The sequence below is a fragment of the Chiloscyllium plagiosum genome, unplaced genomic scaffold, assembly GCF_037043375.1.
Source record: "Chiloscyllium plagiosum isolate Xiang-an unplaced genomic scaffold, Cpla_swu_hap1 HiC_scaffold_7, whole genome shotgun sequence".
In the NCBI taxonomy this organism is placed as follows: Eukaryota; Metazoa; Chordata; class Chondrichthyes; order Orectolobiformes; family Hemiscylliidae; genus Chiloscyllium; species Chiloscyllium plagiosum.
Window position 1 is genome coordinate 83292562 of NW_028270145.1, and position 21508 is coordinate 83314069.

At 39.5% G+C, this 21508-nt stretch overlaps 1 protein-coding gene across 4 annotated transcripts in view; it reads right to left on the reverse strand.

The window, feature by feature from the left end:
• Nucleotides 1-21508, reverse strand: part of LOC122551720 (von Willebrand factor D and EGF domain-containing protein) — a 279556-nt gene that overhangs the window by 201123 nt on the left and 56925 nt on the right. For 3 of the 4 annotated variants that reach the window (XM_043694081.2, XM_043694082.2, XM_043694079.2), the window contains exons 3-4: nucleotides 20775-21009; nucleotides 5035-5100 (exon numbers count right to left, since the gene is read on the reverse strand). In XM_043694081.2, the coding sequence (XP_043550016.2) occupies nucleotides 5035-5100; nucleotides 20775-21009 (301 nt within the window). The remainder of the gene's footprint in view (nucleotides 1-5034; nucleotides 5101-20774; nucleotides 21010-21508) is intronic. The other variant, XM_043694080.2, reaches the window with a different exon arrangement.

A 21508-nucleotide genomic window follows, 5' to 3' on the forward strand; every position in this document is an offset into this window, starting at 1 on the left:
GACAGTGCGTCCAATAACACAACTGCTCTTTATACTTCACTGGACAAGAGATGATAGAAAGTTTAGCCTCTCAATTAAACTGTGAACTCGGGATGCCCTGCTGACTAACTCCTAACTCAACAAATATTCATAATGAGATAACAGCCCTTGGGGACATGTCAACAAAGCACACTACTGTAATTGTTGTACATCCATTAATATTTTTATTTCTAACCTACAACTGTCAATTCATCTGGCAGAGATTTATTTAAGGTCTCACCGACAGATACAGATTTAAAAAAATGTTTATAGAGCCGGAGATTTAAAGAACTTAATATCATGACAGTTTTACAGAGTTAATCCATCCTTCAGTTGCTTTTATATCTAATCATTTCCATGACTGCCACAAGGCAGGTTAAAGTCCTTTGCATTAACCAAAATGGCTTCGCTATCTACTCTCAATAAATGTTAGTGAGCCAGTGGATTTGAGACTCATATCTATACAATGTAGCTCTGCCCCTCTCCCTTTAATTTGGAATTAATTAATCAGCCCATGCTATCAGATCTTGGTTATTCTTCACCGATTTGCCTTAAACAAACTGCTTTATTGGGAAGTTTACATTACTCACCACTGTACAGAGATTTGAGGTGGGCATATATAAAATCTGCAAGTATATGGCCAATAGGAAAAAAACTGAAAGACATTCAAGTAATGCATTCTCTTTTTTTCTTGGCTCCAAATTTGTCATAATTAAAAGGAGTTAAAAAATAAGCAACATTGTCACTGCTCTCAGGCAGATAGAACAGATCAAATTCCACTCCAGAAAGGCACATCAATTGAATTTGTTATCTCTGCTGTTCTTCCAAAAATAAAGAAAGGTATGGCATTTATCAAAGTATAATTACTCCGTACTTCAGTTGAATTCTTAAATAATAGTCAGATCTTACTTCCAATTAAACACTTTAATAATGAAATAAACCAAGCAGGATTTATAACAATGGATTACTTTAGTTAAGTATTTAGCATTTGCTTTTTTCTCAAAGAAAAGTAACGAAAGCAGCAGCACAAAACTCAACACAATAAATAATCAAATAAAATCTCAGTGAAACCTCAATGTGAACGAAATAAATAAAACAGAAGGTTCCATAAAAGTAACATTCATTACATAAATGTTACACAGTCTCTGAGCACAATGTTGGTTTCTTACAAGAGCTGTTTACTTGTTTTCTTTTAAACTAAAACTGACTTTAAAACAAAGTGAGAGGGAGTTGAGCCTCAATAGTCTGGAAGTTCCACACTTTTTGACGAATGCCTTTACAGTGTCACTTTGGACCCAGAGTGTGCCAATATCTGTCAAAGCTGTGAAACAGTATCAAAAATTTGTAATGGAAGCTGTTATTATCTTCCTTGAAATAACTCCACAAAAGCCAGAATCCTATCACAGAGTCAACCTTTATTTACATATGCATGGTATTTGATGCTGGTCTCGTTTTCTCAGAGCCAACTGAGTGAACAGAACCTCTGGAACTGCTAATTTTACTTGTCAACCAGGGTTGATTGGACCAGGTTAACAATCCCAATTAGGGAACTCATATTATAGGAGGTTGGCTGGCCACATTACAATAACTACATTCCTGGTCTCATGAAACAATGGAAAGATGTGGTGAGGTGATCACTTACTATCTGACAAAGCATAACATTTACTCGATTTTGGGTTGGAGTTGTAATGATCAAGAGCTTGTCGTACATGTGGTCAGAAGTAGTACAAACAAATCAATCAAGCAATCAATCATATCAGACAGAAGTAGGATGAGCAGTGGAAAGAAATGAACTCACAGAATCCAGGGGATATTTAAAGGAGTGCGATTGACTGGAACTGTCCATAGATAGCAAACAGATTCAATGGATTGAATAGCACTATTCTGTGCCTTAAATAACACTCTCTCTCTCTCTAGTGGTCTAATCAGTGCTGTGTTCAACTCAAGCACCGTAGATGTCTGCATTCAAGACAAAACTTGAAATCATGAAAATTCCCTTCAAAAACAGGATTCAACTTTCATGCTGTGCATAAAACAAAGCCTCTGGTGCTAATGTGAATGATTACCACTTTCAAATGTGATAGGCTCATTCTTTACATTGGATGCCAATCGTAAATACATGTATTTTTGTAAAAACACAGCCTGTACCACCCAATTGATCACTTGTGCTTAATCTAAGGTACCAATAAATAAATCATGCATTTGAAAATGGAAGCTGACTACTAATGCAAGTAGTGTAGACCCATGCACTCAGTATTTCAGGACTGAACTCTCTTTACTCTCACTACTGTATTAGCATATGAGTCTGAATATCATAACTTGAATTTGTCCTGTTTCCATTGACAATTCAGAGGACATCCCATCTACTTACATTTGTTTTCTTTCTCTTTATTCCTCTATACACCTTTCTCTTTGCACCATGCTTCCTGTAGCCTTAAAAAAAATTCCAACATGGTCTTGACTGCTCTCCCCCATTCTTCTTATCTGTAAGCCTCAAGTCACCCAAAACCTTGTTGCAACATGTCCCATTCACACACCACCATCCTTGTGCTTGCTGTTTTGCTTTGGCTAGCAGTTAACATGGCCCCATTTTTAAAATTCTTGTGCTTGTTTTCAGATGTCTCCCAGGCCTCAGTCCCCTCAACTCTAATCTGATTATTCATCTCAATGTCTGTCCTCCAAATCAAACCTCTTCAGCGTCCTCAATTGTATTCACTGCACCATTAGCTAATGTGCTTTAGCTATTGTACACCTAGGCACTGAAATTCCCTCCATATACCTCTCCTACTCTTTTCCACTCTTTCCTCTTTTAGGATGCTCCTTAAAACCTGCCTCTTTGACCAAGCTTTTTGTTATTGGTTGTAATATCTCCTTTTAGATTAGATTACTTAGTGTGGAAACAGGCCCTTCGGCCCAACAAGTCCACACCGACCCGCCGCAGCGCAACCCACCCATACCCCTACATTTACCCCTTACCTAACTCTACGGGCAATTTAGCAAAGCCAATTCACCTGACCTGCACATCTTTGGACTGTGGGAGGAAACCGGAGCACCCGGAGGAAACCCACGCAGACACGGGGAGAACGTGCAAACTTCACACAGTCAATCGCCTGAGGCGGGAATTGAACCCGGGTCTCAGGCGCTGTGAGGCAGCAGTGCTAACCACTGTGCCACCGTGGTTACTCAGTTTAGAACCACGCAACATTTTAACCATATTAGAAGCTCATAAAATTCAACTTTTTACCATTGACAATCAGAAGGCAGCACGTAGCTTATTCCCACGATTTCTCTTGACCGAGGAATGTAACTACAAACTGGGTTCAGCACTAATATCTCTCTATTTGAGGTGAGTCTGCATAATTTCCTACTTATTTCTTCAATGCAATTCCCCTCCTCAAATCTAGTAAATCTTAGAAATGGAAAAATAATTCAATATTTTTCAGTTATTAAAAACTGTTTAGCAAAGAATTTTGATAATGTGTGATCAACCAAGGCAGTTCCCATTTAAAACCTTATGTCAGACCATTAGTACAATAAATTTCCACCTTTAAATATGTGGCTGCCATTTGTCAGACATTGTTAAAGTAATCAATACAATTGAAGCTCATTCCATATAATGGATCATTATTTTGTATCTAATCTGTTTTTAAGTAGTGCAGTAAGCAGCATAATGCATAGAAGGACGTTAGGTTTCCAAATTTATTTATTTAGTCATTAACTTAGATTTCCTTTTATTCCTCCTGGACTTGGTTAGTAAAGCTCATTCTGAGCTGAAAAATCAATATAAACGAACCCTTACAATAATAGCTGTCTGAAGACAAATGTCCTAATCAAAATCTCCACCCTTTCCTTTTAACGCAAGCACAATACTTCAGGTACTGGAAATGGAATTAGCAAGTACGTCAGCATTTGGGCTGTCGATAATCAGCTAGGTGTACAAAGTGATCCAACTTTATACACTACCAAAACTTTACACTTCCAAAACATTACACTTCCATATTCACTGCTGGCACTGTAATGTTAACAAAGGAAGAAATATGTGAACCAATTTTACAGGTCATCATGCCTCTGTAGTTCCACTGTATACTAAGGTAAATGAGCCAACTCTCAGGCTGAGCTAACTAACTAAGAATGCAAAATGGCTCACATGCTGGATGGTTGGCAAAAATGCCTGTTTTCCTCAAAACATTTCCAGCTTCCTTCAATTAAATTTTGCTCACTTTTGAATAAAACATTTCATTTTTAATCAAACTACTTGTTGACATGGATTAGTCTTGAAAAGTCCTTGCTCTAACTGACGAAACCACAAACAAATAAGACTGCGGTTTGGTGAAACATTGCAAATCTGTAGCATTAACGTGCATTTACCTCTCCACAGGTATACTGCCAGACCTGCTGAACATTCCCGGAATTTTCCGGTTACATTTTAGATTCCCAGAGTACCAATCATTTTGATAGTGTAAGAAGAAACGTTGATCAGGCCTGATCTTACCACAGGATGGGAATCAGCTTGATCATAGAATTGACCAACTTATAGGATTGTCTGAGGAATTTGGTAATTAACAGCAATTTTCAAATGTTTACTTTTAAGAAACAGATATGATTAACACCACTGTTTTATACAATTTTGAAATACACTTCAAAATGTTTGTTTTTGTTTCCATCCAAATCAACTTTAACAAATGGGAAAGAAATCAAGGCCCTACATCTTAAATTTTTCTAACTTGGAGTCTAAAATTCTAGCTGTAAGCATCATCCCCCCGACAGTAATGAAACTGTGTTTACATAACAGTTAGACATTGTGATTTTAAGCAGAATCTTCATCTTGGCAGAACATAATGTGTACAGTACATCATGCATTCCTTCAATTTTTCTAATACAGAGTATCATTTACCTACCAAGAGCAGTCTTGACAGATCCCACAGTTGGACTAATCTGATAACTAAAAATTTACATAAAAGAGACTATTATTTAGTCAAAAGATGATGTTAATAAATTCATAAAATTCTTCATTACCTTGACAGGTTCCATCTATTATTACTCCCCCTGGAGCACAGGACAGCAACTTTGCTTCTGCATTAGCTATTCACAATGGGGAGGATAAAGAATGAAGCATTTAGGATGAGCAGCATGAAAAAAAGAGAAGAATTATTCTGAATTAGTTTATTTTCAAAACAACAGAGATTAGTTAAGTGACAAAACTTCACGTGTTTAACATGTTTCTTCATCCGTCAACAAGTATAATTAATACAAAGATCACTCCAGGTACATTATAATAGAAGGTGAAGAGAGTTCTGTCAAAGTGATATGTCCTCACAGCTGTATGTGAATTTCAGTTTGTCAAAGGATTCTGCAAACTGCAGTTCCTTCTTTTGAAAAAGTGAAAAGCATCCATGGTTGCTACCAGAAAAGAATTTCAACTCTATCCAAAGGCAAAGTGATCTTCCAGGGTTGGCATTGATCATGCCAATCCTGGAATTGGCATTAAATTCTAATATGATAATGTAGCCTATACCACCACATAATGTACAAAGTTGTGGTTGTTAAAAGCTAGAATGCCTTGTTGTCTGAAAATAAAAGATTAAGCTGGTTCAAAACATCTAAGACACATTTGCAATGAAAACTACTTATTACATTGGCCTGAAAGCTATCTTCTGTGATGTGTCTTGGGTTAATTCCAAATCAACCAATGCCAATTTGAGTAGCAGCCAGCCCTTCCAATCTGAACTTTTAGAGCTGTGTACTGAAAGGTCTTCCTGATGATTTCAATCATCAGCCGGTTTGTCAACATGGTATTATAAAAGTTTGTATCACAGAAGGAAGCCACTAAATCTCTGCAACTCTTCTATTAAACCAATCTAAAACAAACCTATTCTCTCACAACCTTCCTATACCTCGAATGTTTATTCAATATCCAGCCTTGCAGTGATCTTCACCTCAGCTACACAAAGGAAATCCTGAATAATATTGTTTACAAATAACTTCCTTTTGATTCTCCTAGTGAACTTGTCATATTATAATACTCTGATCACTGACGGTCTAATTAGTCTTTCCCTACTAACTATATTTAACTAATCAATTATTTTTCTAAAACAATCCACTAAACTTTTCTACCTCTGTGGGAACAGCTATAGTCAGACAGACAGTCATATAGCATGGAGACAGACCTTCAGTCCAAATCAGTCCACGCCGACCAAATCTTTCAATCTAAGCTAGTTCCATCTGCCTAAATTTGCCAAATCCCTCCAAATTTTTCCTATTCACGGATTTATCCGAATGTCTTTTGAATGTTGTAACTGTACCTGCATCTACCCCTCCCTCTGGCAGTTCATTCCATTTACTAACTCCTCTGTTTAAAAAAAAAGTTACCCTTCATGTCCTTATTAAATCTTTCTCCTCTCACCTTAAAAATATGCCTCCGTATTTTGAAGTACCCCACCTTAGGGAATAGACCCTTGTCATTTATCTTATTTATGTCCCACATGATTTTATAAACCTCAATAAAGGTCACCCCTCAAACTCCTACACTCCAGTGAAAAAAGTCCCAGTCTACTTTTTATCTCAAACACACTACTCCAAAAGTAGCCTCACCAATGCCTTGTACAACCTCAACATGACATCCCCACTCCTATGTTCAAAAGACTGTAAAATGAAGGCAAGTGTGCTAAATGCCTTCTTAACTATCCTATCTACTTGTGAAGCAAATTTCAAAGAATTATGTATCTGAACCCCTAAGTCTCTCTGTTCTACAACACTACCCATAGCTCCATCATTATTGTATAAGTCCTGCCATTCTTTGTTTTAGTGAACAAATCTAACATTTATCCAAATTAAACTCCATCTGCCACTCCTCATTTGACCCAATTGATCAAGATCTCTTTTCAACCTTTGATAACCTTCTTCACTGTCCACTATCCCACCAATTATGATGACATCTTCAAACTTCCTAAACATGCCTCCTATATTCTCATTGAAATCACATATTCAATGCAAACAAAAGTGGACACAGCACTGATCCCTGTGGAATGCCGCTGGTCACAGGCTTCTAGTCTGAAAAACCACCCTCCACCACTACCTGTCTTCCACCATAAAGCCAATTTTGTATCCAATTGGCAAGCTCACCCTGATTCCCATGTGATCTGAAACAAAAACAGAAATTGCTGGAAAAAGCTCCAGCAGGCCCGGCAGCATCTGTGGAGAGAAATCGAAGCCAACATTTCAGGTCCAGTGACCCTTCCTCATGTGATCTATCTTTATTAATTAGTCTACGTGCAGAACCTTGTCAGAAGCTTTACTAAAGTCCATGTAAACAATGTCTACTGCTCTCCCCTCAATCCTTTTGGTTATTTCATTTAAAAACTCAATCAAGATAGAGAGACATGATTTTTCTCATACAAAACCAAGAGTATAAATTTAATCTCTGATATTATTCTGGTGAGTTTTAGTGAACAGTGTCATACTATGGAGCATTCTCACCCCAGCACCTCAGTTTTAGCGTTTTGATCTGTATTATCTCACTGAAGAAGGGCTTATGCCCGGAACGTCGATTCTCCCGCTCCTCGGATGCTGCCTGGCCTGCTGCACTTTTCCAGCACCATACTTTTCAACTCACTGACAAGAGTGGCAATGAGAAGTTTTAAAATTCGTTAAAAAAAAAGCGATTGCATGCTTGTCATAAAACTTCACAGTTTTTCAATTCTTAGCAAGAGAGGTTTTGATAAACTGGCCATTTGAATGTTATAGCCCTTGAAAGATGATTAACCACAGGTGAAGATGTCACAGAATGGTTCAATCAGACTGACATGTCTCCCTCCTCTCCCTCCAGCTCATTTGGGTCACTTCAGATTTAAAGACATTAGAACAAAAGAACAGGAGGAGGCCATTTAGTCCTTTGAGCATGTTCTGTTTTTCAATGAGATTATGACTGATCTGTGACACAACTCCGTACCCGCTCGAATTTCCCCTTTATTTCCTAAGAATCTGACCAAACGTTTTTTCTAAAAATTAACTTTTGGACTTTGGTCCCTGACCAGCAAAAAAAACCACTATCTACATTCTTTATCCTCTTAGTATCTTGAAAACTTATTTTGTTTATTCTTTTGTGGGATATTGATGTCACTAGTTAGGGCAGCACTTACAGTCCACCCGTAATTGTCCTTGAACTGAGTGGCTTGCTACACCATTGCAGAGGACAGATCAGTCAAACACATCGCTGTCTGTCTGAAATTAAAGAAGGACAGGCAAGATGGGAGGATATATTCCTTCCCTGAAGTGAACCAGATTGATTCGCATTTTTAAAAAAATTATTATTATTCACGGTCACCAATAGAAATGAGCTTTATATTCCAGTTTTATTAAGTGAATACATTCCACCAGCTAGCATGATGGGATTTGAACCCAAGTACCACAAGCATGGGCTGAAACCCTGGATTAATAGACCAAATGACTACACCACCACACATCCAAAACCTCATGAAATCTTGTACATTCCTGTGAATGTAATCTAAATTTATATAATCTCTCCTTCTAATTGAACTGTTCCCTGCCAGTTACCATTCTGACAAACTTACATTTTATTCCAAATGCCAATGCTACCTCCTGAAAGTGTGGTATCCAGAAGTTGTGCTTTACACTTTCTCTCAATAATCATCAGATTAAAGGTTTCTCATTCAAAAGAGAATGCTTCCATTCTCTAGTTAGCGCGAGCACCATTTCTGCAGTAGTGCATTGCATATGGAAAGTGTCTACATTTATCAACTACTTCCAAAGTGACCAGAAGTGCACTCATTCAGAGATGTATTAAATGAAGAACTTCACCATCCCATAATTAGTCAGTAAGGAGTGGAGGCAGTCGTTAAGTTGATCTTTTATCACAAAGGTGGAGCTCTCTTTTTAGTTCCTCAATGCAGAGTCATAATGTTATCAGAATCCCCAATCACAAAAAACTTTCTCACTTAAATTTAAATCCTAACATCCATCATTAATATTTTCTCTCATTTTACTACCATAGCTGCGGTAAATCCGAAACCTGCAAGTCACACTGTGGATATAAACTATTAGCATACTTGTATGAAATTACTTTGGCCATTATTTTAATGGAAACTCATCTATTTTACTAAAGTATCCTCAAATAAATCCATTCAGCATGTCAACTGAAATCAGTTTGAAGCATATTTCTGGGCCTTATTGGACCAATCTAGAGTTGTCAAAGCATTTGAAAAGATTATGAACAGAATCAGTGTTAGCATGTACGAACCTGCTGTGTGGATGAAGATGTGGTGTATACTGTAGTTCAAAGCTTGAAACAGCTATTAAAAGAATACTAGCTAAGGTCTTTTTAAAACAAACAGGCTGAAAATTTGGCTGTGCAGGATGGATAGAGCAGATGATATGAATGTTGGTGTTGGGAAGATATTTGCAAAAGTACTGTACAAACAGGGCAAGCTCTGCTTGATAACTTCAGCCAGCATGGAGTCAGATTCTTCCAGATTCCTAGATAGTAGCAGAAGGCTGTCTGGCATGCCTAAAATATGCACCTGGTGGGTGGTTGTGCATCCGTATCAGTATTCACCTGTAAATCACCCCAAACAAAGAGGGAAAAGAAACAGAAAAACTCACAAATGAAACGTACTGGTCTGACACATCTTATATACTTAAAAAAATAGAGCTCCAGTATGAACATTACCTTCATTTCCTTGTGTTTTTTTTCTCTCTAGGGACTCCCCTGGAGAGAACTCATATCCTTGCCCTTCAGTGAGCTGATCCACGAGCTATGCCCTCTAGTTCTGGACTCCCCAAAGCCAGGGAAAAGATTTTGTCTATTTACCCTATCCACACCCCTCATAATTTTGTAAACCTCTATAAGGTCACCTCTCATCCTCCGATGCTCCAGGGAAAGCAGCCCCAGCCTATTCAGCCTCTCCCTATAGCTCAAATTCTCCAACCCTGGCAACATCCTTGTACATCTTTTCTGAACCCTTTCAAGTTTCACAACATCTTTCCAATAGGAAGGAAATCAGAATTGCACGCAATATTCCAAAAGTGGCCTAACCAATGTCCTGTAACAGCCACAATATGACCTCTCAACTCCTGTACTCAATACTCTGACTAATAAACACCAAACACTTTCTTCACTATCCTATCTACCTGCAACTCCACTTTCAAGAAGCTATGAACCTGCACTCCAAGGTCTCTTTGTGCAGCAACACTCCCTAGGACCTTACCATTAAGTGTATAAGTCCTGCTAAGATTTGCTTTCCCAAAATGCAGCACCTCACATTTATCTGAATTAAACTCCATCAGCCACTTCTCTGACCATTGACCCATCTGGTCAAGATACTGCTGTAATCTGAGGTAACTCCCTTTGCTGTCCACTACACCTCCAATTTTGGTGTCATCTGCAAACTTGCTAAATATACCTCTTATGCTCACATCCATATCATTTATGTAAATGACAAAAAGTAGTGGACCCAGCACCGATCCTTGTGGCACTCCACTGGTCACAGGCCTCCAGTCTGAAAAACAATCCTCCACCACCACCCTCTCTCTTCTACCTTTAATCCAGCTCTGTATCCAAATGGCTAGTTTGCCCTGTATTCTGTGAGATCTAAACTTGCTGAAATCCATATAGATCATATCTACCACTCTGCCCTCATCAATCCTTTGTTACTTTTTCAAAAAATTCAATCAAGTTCGTGAGACATGAGTTCCCATGCACAAAGCCATGTTGACTATCCCTAATCAGTACTAGCCTTTCCAAATACATGTACATCCTGTCCCTCAGGATTCCCTCCAACAACTTGCCCACCGACATCAGGCTCACTGGTCTGTAGTTCCCTGGCTTGTCCTTACCGCCCTTCTTAAACAGTGGCACCACGTTTGCCAATCTCCAGTCTTCCGGCACCTCACCTGTGACTATTGATGATACAAATATCTCAGCAAGAGGACCAGCAATCACTTCTCTAGCTTCCCACAGAGTTCAAGGGTACACCTGATCAGGTCCTGGGGATTTATCCACCTTTATGCATTTCAAGACATTTTGCAAGGTGTCACCACCTATTTCCCTACAGTCTATATCTTCCATTTGGGTTCTGAAGGGCTACATTAGAGAAGAAAGATAATTAGTTATCTATGCTGAATAAAAGTTTGTGCAGGTTAGGATTGAGTTAACACTGGTGATAATGGGGAGCAGCGCAGCACAGTCCAACAAAGCTCAATAGGTTGCCTGGCAATCAACGTCTCTCCATCGCCACAAGAGTGATCATGCTTTGCTCCAATCAGTTCGAGAATTTTCCATTCTACATAGTCAGGAGCCTTGTGTCCGTCAGCCCCCCATCACCGCTTTTGATGCTCTCAGCTTGGCCGTCGGTCAAATCTCCCAAGATGAGATAAAAGGGCAGGATTGACTACAGTGGAAATGGCAGGAAGAGCACTTAATGATGATGGAGGAGCAGGTGTAATGGTGAGCAGTCCCCAGTGTGAGAGTAAGAAATACAGCATGCAGAATAGACAGATAGTAGTTTGGGAGATTGAGGTGGGTGAAAGCCATTGAGCAAAGATGCTGAATGCAATAGTGACAGCTGTAGTCCTCGTGTCTTGGTGAGCGGTATATGTAATGGCAGAGTGGGAGTGATTTGTGGCCCTGCGCATGTGAGGGACAAAGAGAAGATAGTGGCACTTACCCCTGCAGAGTGCAGCTCAATGACCTTCCTTCTGCACTCCCATGCCTGACATTTGTCTGTGGGCACAGCACTGACCCAGGCAGCGCTCTCAGTCCAGGCTGTCTGGGTATGTTGGCATGACCTCCTTTAATGATCAGCAAGACAAAGTACGGCCCACCTCTCCAGCATCCAAACCACTTATATCTCTAGATTTTTGTTGGTGAAACAGGGTGTCATCTTTCCTTTCTGGGCCATCTCAGTTACAACCGTCGAGCAACACAGGATAAGGACTAGTTCCAGCTTGTAGCGAAAGAGGTGCTGTGCCTCTGGGCTTTAAAGACACCTCCAATAGTGTGAATGCTAGGAGGTCCCAGCAGTACTGAGCACATCTGCCTCTCCTGTTGTGTGAATTCAGGCCCCAGGCCATGGCATGCTAGGCACCATGTACATCAATCAACAAATGGCTACCTTGAAATGGGAACTTTTAACTCCCATCTCCTGTCCCCTCCAACACAAAGGCCTTCATCCTTAGTTGCCCTCGGACTACACCTGTGGTCCTTATGTGCAGCCCTCACATAAAGCCAGAGCCACCAACAGCTCCCTTCCATTAAACTGTTTTGAATAAAAAGAGCAAACACTATCGAAGTTGGCTACACCAATGCACTCGTGTTTGGTGCTCAGCAAGCCACTAACACAGGCTCCACTTGGACCAATGTTACCACCATGTAATAGGGTGGCAACATCAGATTTGTACATTCTGATCTCAAAGGAAACAGGCAGGGATAGGTCATGACCCCTGACCTCGACAGCTAAACACCCACTGCACATTTTCAAATCAGCGAATGGCAGCATCCATGCTGAAAATGGACACAGTACACACAAGCTTGTCAACCTTTCACAGAAGCATAAATAATGACACCATTATCAAGAATGCAGAACCATCAGAACAGAAATCACTCTGCACAGTAAAAGAAGGGGCATGCATCCTGTAACAAACCATACATTTTGAAAAGGCAAATGCTTCAAATTATTTCTGTTGTCAGCTGCAATACTTCCAAATCATTAACCACTACGTGGAGAAGGAAGAAATCACTTTCAAAAAGCTCCCAAATCAACCCAAAATGAGCATTCAATGCAAATACAGGAGCAATCCTCTCAAGCATTGCCTTAAATGAGTCTTCAAAGTGGAATTCTGATTAGCAGCATGCTGAGATAGGAAGAAGCTAATGCTGACTAAACTGTGAACAATTAAACAAACAAAATATTCCATACTATTGAGAGTAATCACGCCAAAGGACCAGAGACAAATTATTAAGGGGATCATAAAACTATACTGTCTGATCTGAATCAACAATAGACTTAATATGAACAAACTCAAGATGTTATGGAGTAAACAAGTACCTCAGTATTTATCGTACCAGTGCTTCACTGGTGGCCATCGGGTTATAAAAACATAGAACAGTTCAAGCAGAGGATGTCATTCAACCCATTATGTCCGTGCTGGTTCTCTGCAAGAGCAGCTCAGCCAATTCCACTCTGTTTGCAGCTCTGCACATTGTTTCATTGCATTTGTTAATTCAATTTCCTTTGAAAGCCAGAAGTGAATATGATACATCACACTGTCAGTCAGCAAAATCCACATATGAAACACTTGCTGCATATAAAAGCTTTTAATCATCTCATGGTTGATTCTTCAGTCATTTATCTTAGTCGTTGTCCTCTGCCACTTGGCATGTCCTCAAATAGAAACAGTTTCTCTCCATCTACTTTGAATAAACTCTCAATTTTGGGCAGTTTGATCAAATCTCCTCTTAACCGTCTCCTTTCTAAAGAAAACAACCCCAGCGTCTCCAATATATGCAGTTAACTGAAGTTCTTCATTCCTGCATCCATTCTTATTTCTAATTTCCTGCATCTTCTCAAAAGGCTTCACATCTTTTGCTATACAGCATTGGTCAGAATTGGACACAGCACTCCAAGGGAGGCCAAACCAGAGCTATGGAAAGGTTAGCTTCTTTGCTATCGCACACAATTCCTCAATTATAAAAAAATCCCACATGCCTTTTTAACAACTTTCTCGACCTGTCACCTATAACAAATTATGCCTATGCCCATGCCCAGATCCTTCTGTTCATGCATCCATCTTAGAACTGCACTTCTCTTTGGTTTTCTATTCTTTTCTTTGCTCTTCCAATTAAAATGAATCATCTCACACTTGTCTGGATTAAAATTTATCTGTTACCTGTCTGCCCATTCAATCTTGTTTGCCTATATCCTTGAAGTCCATCACTGCCTTCTTCAGGAGTTCTTACAATTTCTCAAGTTTTGTGTCATCCACAAAGTTTGATATTGTGCATTGCACATCCAAGTCTCGGTCATTAATATCTCTCAAGGTTGCATTGATGTGGTACTGAGAACTCCAATACATTCTTTGTTTCAGTTTGAAAAACAGTTTTCTAAGTTCTAAATGAAAAAGTGTTTCATAGAACTCCTACATTGTGGAAGCAGGATGTTCCACCCATCGAGTCCACACCACCCTTCTGAAGAGCATCCCACTCATCCTATCCATGTAACCCTACATTCCCCATGGGTAACCCATCTAGCCTGCAGATCCCTGGACACAATGGGCAATTTAGCATGGCCAATCCACCTAACCTGCACATCTTTGGACTGAGAGAGGAAACCAGAGCACCCAGAAGAAATCCATGCAGACACAGGGAAAATGTGCAAACTCCACACAGTTGCCAGAGGCTAGAATCAAACCTGAGTCTCTGGTGCTATGAAGCATCAGTGCTATTTATTGCGATAAAATGCCCAATATAATAACAACGCTCCAAGTTTCAAACAAACATGCTTTCAAGAAGTTCAGGCATACTCACACAAGTTACAAACAGGAAGGGTAGATCCCATAAGGCCACAAGACCACCATATGAAATAGGAGCAGGAGTAGGCCATCATTCAAAAGTGTCATGGCTGATCTGACATTCCTTACACCCACGATCCTACGTTTCCCCGTAACCCACAATTATTCTGCTGAAGGAGTTCCAATGCCTTACAACCTTCAGGAGAAGAAATTCTCCTTACCTCAGTCTTAAGTTGGCATTTCTTTATTTTGAGACTATGCCCTCTGGTCCTAGACTCACCCATGGGGGGAAACATCCTCTTAGCATTGACCCTGTCAATTCCCTTAAGAATCCGATATGTTTCATACAGATCACCTCTCATTCTTCGAAACTCTGAGTACAATCCCAACCTGTTTACCCTTTGCTCATAGCAATCCTTCCATATCAGGGATCATCCTATTGAACCTTCTCTGAACTGCCTCCAATTCAATGATATTTTTCCTTAAATAAGGGGAACAAAACTGCTCTCAGTGCTCCAAATGTGGTCTCACCAGCACCTTGTACACAGTTGCAATAAGACTTCCCTACTCTTATTTCAAGGGGGTTGATATTACGGTCTACATTTCATTATTCTTTCTAATTATCTGTTGCACCAGGTGCTAGCCTTCTGTGTTTCTAGCACAAATACCCCGAAACCCTTTTGTGTTGCAGCTTTTCTCCATTTAAATAGAATCCTTACACTGTGAAAGCAGGCCATTTGGCCCATCATCTCCACATTAACTTCTAAAGAACATCCCACCCAGACCTACCCCATCCCTGTAACCCTGCATTCCCCGTGGCTAACCTGCTTAGCCTGCACATCCCTGAGCACCACAGGGTAATGTAGCATAACCAATCCACCTAACCTGCACACCTTTGATCTGTGGAAGGAAACTGGAGCACCCGGAGGAAACCTACACAGAACGTCGAAAATCTGCAAAGTCCACAAAGGCAGTTGCCCAAGGGTGGAATTGAATGCAGATCCTTGCCACAGCGAGGCAGCAGTGTTAATCACTGAGCCACCCATAATACTATTCTGTTCTTTTGTTCTCCCTTCCAAAATGAGCAACTTCACACTTTCTCACACTATACTCCATTTGCCAACATTTTGCTGACTTACTTAACCTATCAATATCTCACTGTAATCTGATGCATTCCTCTCCATCTTTTGTTGTGCCTTTCCACCTTTTATTGTGTCATCTGCAAATGCGACTACAGTACACTCACTTCCTTCCTCCAAGTCATTAATCTATATTGTAAATATTTGTGGACCCAACATCAATCCCTTTTGAATCCGACAGGTCACAGATCACCAAACCTGAAAAAGAACCCCTTATGCCTTTTGCTGTTTTCTGCCTATTAGCCAATTTTCTATTGATGCCAATATACAACCTCCAACACCATGGGCTCTAATCATATGGCTTGACTTTTTGTGCGGTGCCTTGTCAAAACCTTCTGGTTAAATACAGCACATCTACTGGTTCTTTTCGAGCCACACTGGTTGAGATTTTCTCAAAAAGCCAAAATAAATCAGTCAGACATGATTTCCTTTTCATGAAGCCATGCTCACTTTGCTCAATTAGATTATGATTTTCTAAATGTCCCGTTATTACTTCCTCAGTAATTGATTCCAAAATATTTCCAACAATAGTTGGTCAGCTAATCTGCCTCTTCTTAGCTGTTTTTTGCCTGCTTCCCTTTTTGAATGGAGACGGATGTCACCTTAGCAATTTTCCAAAATTCTGGATCTTCTCCAGAATCCAATATTTTTTGAAAATTACAATCAATGCATCCATTTTCTCTGTAGCTACCTTTTAGGATCTGAGGATGCAAGCCATCGGGGCCAGGGAACCACGTGCCTTTAGCCCCATTATTCTGTCTAACACTGTTTCTTTCATGATAGTTTTGGTACTTTATTCCTCCCCTCCATTTTTTAGTATTAATGGAACATTTGAAGTATCTTCCATCATAAAAAGTAATGCAAACCTCTATGGGCCTTTGTTCATTTTGACCTCGCTTTCCCTTTATTTATTTAAGGAAGTGCTTCTTCATTCTTATATTCCTTTCTGGTTTGCCCTCAGTTTATTTCTCTTTTTAACCTTTTCAGTCAACGTTTGTTGGATTCTGAATTCATCCCCATCTTCAAGGCTATCACTGACTTCAGTCTCCATATATACTTTCTTCTCAACTTAATACTCCTCTTAACTTGCACGGTTGGTTTATCCCTCTTAGAATCTTTCCTGCTTACTCAAATGTATTTTGCCGAGAGTCGTGAATTACCTCTTTTAGGGTCTGCCTCTTCTTATTCCTGAGAACCTATCCATCCAGTTTACTTTCACTAACAGTTACCTCATTTCATTGGAATTCCCTTTATTTGAGTGAAACACAGTTATATTCATCCCAAGTTTCTTATTCTTGAACTGGATATTAAATTCTATCATGTTATGGCCATTACATCTTCTATTCAGAGGTCATTTATTAAACCTGACTCAGTACTCATTACCTGATCCAAGGTAGCCTGCTCCCTGGTTGGCTCCATGGCATATTGCTCTAGGAAACTACACCAAATGTACTCTCTCCCAAAGTAAATTGATGATTTGGATGGATTAATGCTGGGTTTGATTATTTATCCAGATTCTGAATCAAGACGTTGGGCCATCTCGATCTGTTTCCCCTGGAATCAGCAATTGCTCAGTTTACTTCAGAAACACGGCCTAAGAGATTTGACTGGTCAGAGCAGAGGAAGGGCACATGCCCGAGTGTGAGACAGGGGTACAGGGGTACACTGCCAATTCTCTTTTCTCCTACTCACCGTCTGCATGACTGACTCAGTTTCTTTAAAGACAAAGGATTGGTTTCCTCATCATATAATTCAAGTGGCCAGTTAGCAAATAGTCTCAACAGAGTGAGAAATCCTTATTCCAGATTCATCGCTGAAAGTGATTAATCTACATATTTGCTGAGTCTATTGTCCAAAGTGATTGAGTCAGCTTGACCTGCACCCACCTGAAGACAAGGCTTTCCAAAATGTTTAAGGATAAGCAGTGGATGTTTTAAAAGTGGTTCAGGAGGTTGAATTTTAATTATTTGTTGTTTAACTCTTGAGCCAGCCCAGCTCCTTTCTGATGATTTTTTAAATTGCCAAATGGTGTTATGAAAATGTTCAGACATTTTAAAACCGGCTATTTCAGTCACTTAAGCCTTTTATTTTAATAGCAAATCTTCAGTAAACAGTCAGTCATTTTTTGAAAACAAATCTCTATCAGTCAAACTCAGACCAACATTGTGAGGTTTCCCTCACCCTCTCAGAGTCAGCACATTTACCTCTCACAGCTTGCTTTCAATCATGACAACCACATCAACCAAATATATTGCACAACCATCACTGATGCACTTACTTTTGAGACCTTACTCTTCTGAGTACTACTGAGCTCCTCAAGCCATCTAAGTAATGGAAGTATTATTTAAACACCCTGATTTACCACATTTTGTATGGCACCATGGTTTATATTGAATACATGCTGCCCACATGAGCATGGTTTGTATACCAGAGTCATAAGGTTTTGTTCAGCAGATACCCTTGTCACCCGGTAACAGTTTTAAGATAACTGTGCTGGCTCAAATACAGTAGACATAACACTTCTGCAAAACAAAAGTAGCATAACAGCTGTTAAGATACTGGACAGTGACAGGTAGGATTCTCGGTGTATAGTCACACACCAGCTGGGCAAAGAGAGATGAGAATCCCTTCTGATTCCCGTTAGGGTCGAGAGTGCAATGCTGGAAAAGCACAGCCAGTCAGGCAACATCCGAAGAGCAGAAGAATCAGGACTGATGAAGGGCTTATGCCTGAAACGTCGATTCTCCTGCTCCTCAGATGCTGCCTGACTGGCTGTGCTTTTCCACCACCAAACTCTTGATTCTGATCTCCAGCATCCAAAGTCCTCAGTTTCTCCTCCCGATTCCAATTAGGGCAAAGTTGGCATGGTGCACAATGCAAAGGAATGTGCATGCAGCCTATAACACTCTGCAACACAGCAAGTCCTACAATCTTAATGAAGCCACATGCTGGCTCTGTCTACTGCTCTCTTAAAAGAGCTGAGGAAATGTAATTTGCTCTGACTGAGTAATCTTCTCTTATGTAATAAGAGATGACTAACTACAAAGTATTGCAAGTATCTCCAGTTACTGCCTAGAGAAATTCTGAGTCTAAAAGTTCAATGCCACAACTACACCTTAGCAACTGAGAACAGTCCACGTCGCAGCTGCTCTGATATTAAAGTTGTGGCTGCAAAGGTATACTCAGTAGTACACAGATCTGGCATATTGCTCCCAGTTAAAATTTAGATACTATTAACAATGAAAATCAAGGTCAGATAATTGATCCCTGAAAACCAAGCAGAAACGGCCTCTTTCAGACAACTCTCTGTCTAGCAGTTTGTCCTGCGATACGTAGCCTATTGCCAGTCTGCCGTTCAGCTTGTATTTTGAGGACTCTCTCTACCAGAGAAACATGTCCAGAAGCAATAGGCATGTGCATAACCATCCAATCAGCAAAAAGCCCTTACGGAGCTAGCTCACCATTTTTCCCAGCTCTTACAACACCACTCAAGTGGAAAAGGTATCAACATTCAAAGAAATTGAAAAGAAAGCAAAAAGAAATCAACCAGCAACTAAATTGTAAGTCGTCAATTATCATTTAAATAGAGCTGATGTGGGATATTTACTGCTGCCGAATCAGTTCAATGTGTGACAGCATTAGCTGCAACCTTGGGCTTCAAAGTGTTCCCTATTAAATTAAGGTAATTATCTGCAAGCTCTTCAAATTTTCAGAAGTTGGTCAATGTATACTTGTTCTCACCCTTAGCAAAGGGTGTCTAATGCAAGGTATTTCAAAGTGTGCACATGTCCAACAGACACTGCTTGGGAAGTCTAATGATACTTTTAACATGCAAACAATCTGATTTCATACAAACTATTCAAAAGACATCTATAATAGTATTAAATTATCAGTCATCTAAGGAGTCAAATCCTTAGATAGCAATTTCAGACATTACTTTCCATTGTAAATTAATAAAAATTAGCACATAGGAAATACTGAATTACTTTGGTATAACTGAAGTTCCCTTGAAAGACATGTGTATTTACTCAATTAACTCTTGGAAAGAGGTTCTCGATAGCGGCGGGGGGGTGGAAGAAAGAGCCCAGAACCAGGAGTTACAGTCTAAGGACATGAGGTAAACCATTTAGGACTAAGATGAAGAGACATTGCTTCACCCAGACAGTGGTGAGCATATGGAGTTAAGCAGTTAAGGCCAAAACATTGTATGAGTTAGGAGCTGGATATAACACTTGGGGACAAGGGGGTCAAATAATATGGGAGGAAAAGCAGGAACAGAAAAAACCAAAACGGAAAAAAAATGGAATAAGTACATTTCCACATGACCTTTCTCAACCTCAAAAATGTTCTGATATTTAAGTCACTGGTAACAGCAAACAATTTGTGTGCAGCAAGTTTCCACATAGGGCAATGGAAAATGACTGCATAATATCTATTTAAAAAGGATACTGCTACCAAAGATAAATATTGGCGAGGACACCAGGGACAAGTATTGAAGAGTCACACAGACTCAAAACATTTACTGTTTTTCTCTCTCTCTACAGACGCTGCTAGACCTACTGAGTGTTTCAAGCAATTCCTTTTTTTTTTGTTTGTTACAAATCCCCTGTTCTTCTTCCATATTTTCCATGTCCACCTGGAGGGTTGTTGTCAATTCATTCATAAAGTGCACAGATCCCAATGGAAATTTAGAAACTTAAGACAATAATACAGTCTGAACTGCTTCAGGAAGGCAGCTTGACAAGTCAAATATTGTTTTGATAATATGTTGGCCTTGCCTTGGAGATAAGTGTTAAGGTTAAGGATTCATTCTTCATTATTATGGTTTGGCATATGGTAGATGAATATCTTTGCCCGAACATTGATCACAGTAATCTGACTCACTTTCAAACACTTCAGACAAGCTTTAACATAAAACAAAGTTTTGTTTCATTTAAATTATTTTACGTGAGGTTGTGTGTGGTTATATCATATAGTTAATTATATCTTAAAAACATCAGAAGTACCAAAATACGATTAGGTCTTCAAACATGTACATTTTAAATCTACAGAGGATAGTCAGCACTTAAAAATTTTGATAATTTATCTACTAACCTTCAGTGGCACAGTAGCCCATGCATCCCTGAGTAGGCTGAAGGTAATAAACAAAGAATGAACCACAGTTCCTAAGAGAGACAGGGATCCGAAATAAACAGCAGTCTTTGATGCTGCCCATGAAGAATTGCCATGTAGCGCAGGCTGTAAGTTTCTTTACTTCACCTGGACGAGGCAACGAGTTGGAGTCTTCAAGAGAAAGCCAAACGGGAGCTTGTGTGCCACACTTATTCATCTGAGCTCATATAAAATGTTACAATCAGAGTTCAAGTTATGATTCAAAAGAGAATATTCTCTGTCAAATACTTTTCGAACAACAGTAATGCACTCAAGTAATTTATAACATATGAACAATTTGTGCTAAAAGCAATCAGGTTAGTTGAAACTTAGTTGAAGCTTACACTCACAGGACATTTGCAAGAACAACAAATTTTAATGTGGGAAACAACTAAAACAGCATTAGAAAAAAAGATGCTAATTGGTTGGAAATTTACAGATTGATGAAGGTGTTGCCGAGGCAAATACATCAGGGAACTACTGCCTCCTATGATTTTGTTTCAATTGAAAAATGCAAAATGACAAGACATTTTACTTTATCCTGAAGAGGACAGATCCTGGTATATGAATAAATGTAGCTAGTAGCAAGTATCAGCGAGTTACATTGTGAGCCCAAACGATTACCTTCAATTGGCTGTTAGTGTAAATCCTGTCACAATCATGAGTATTTAGCACAT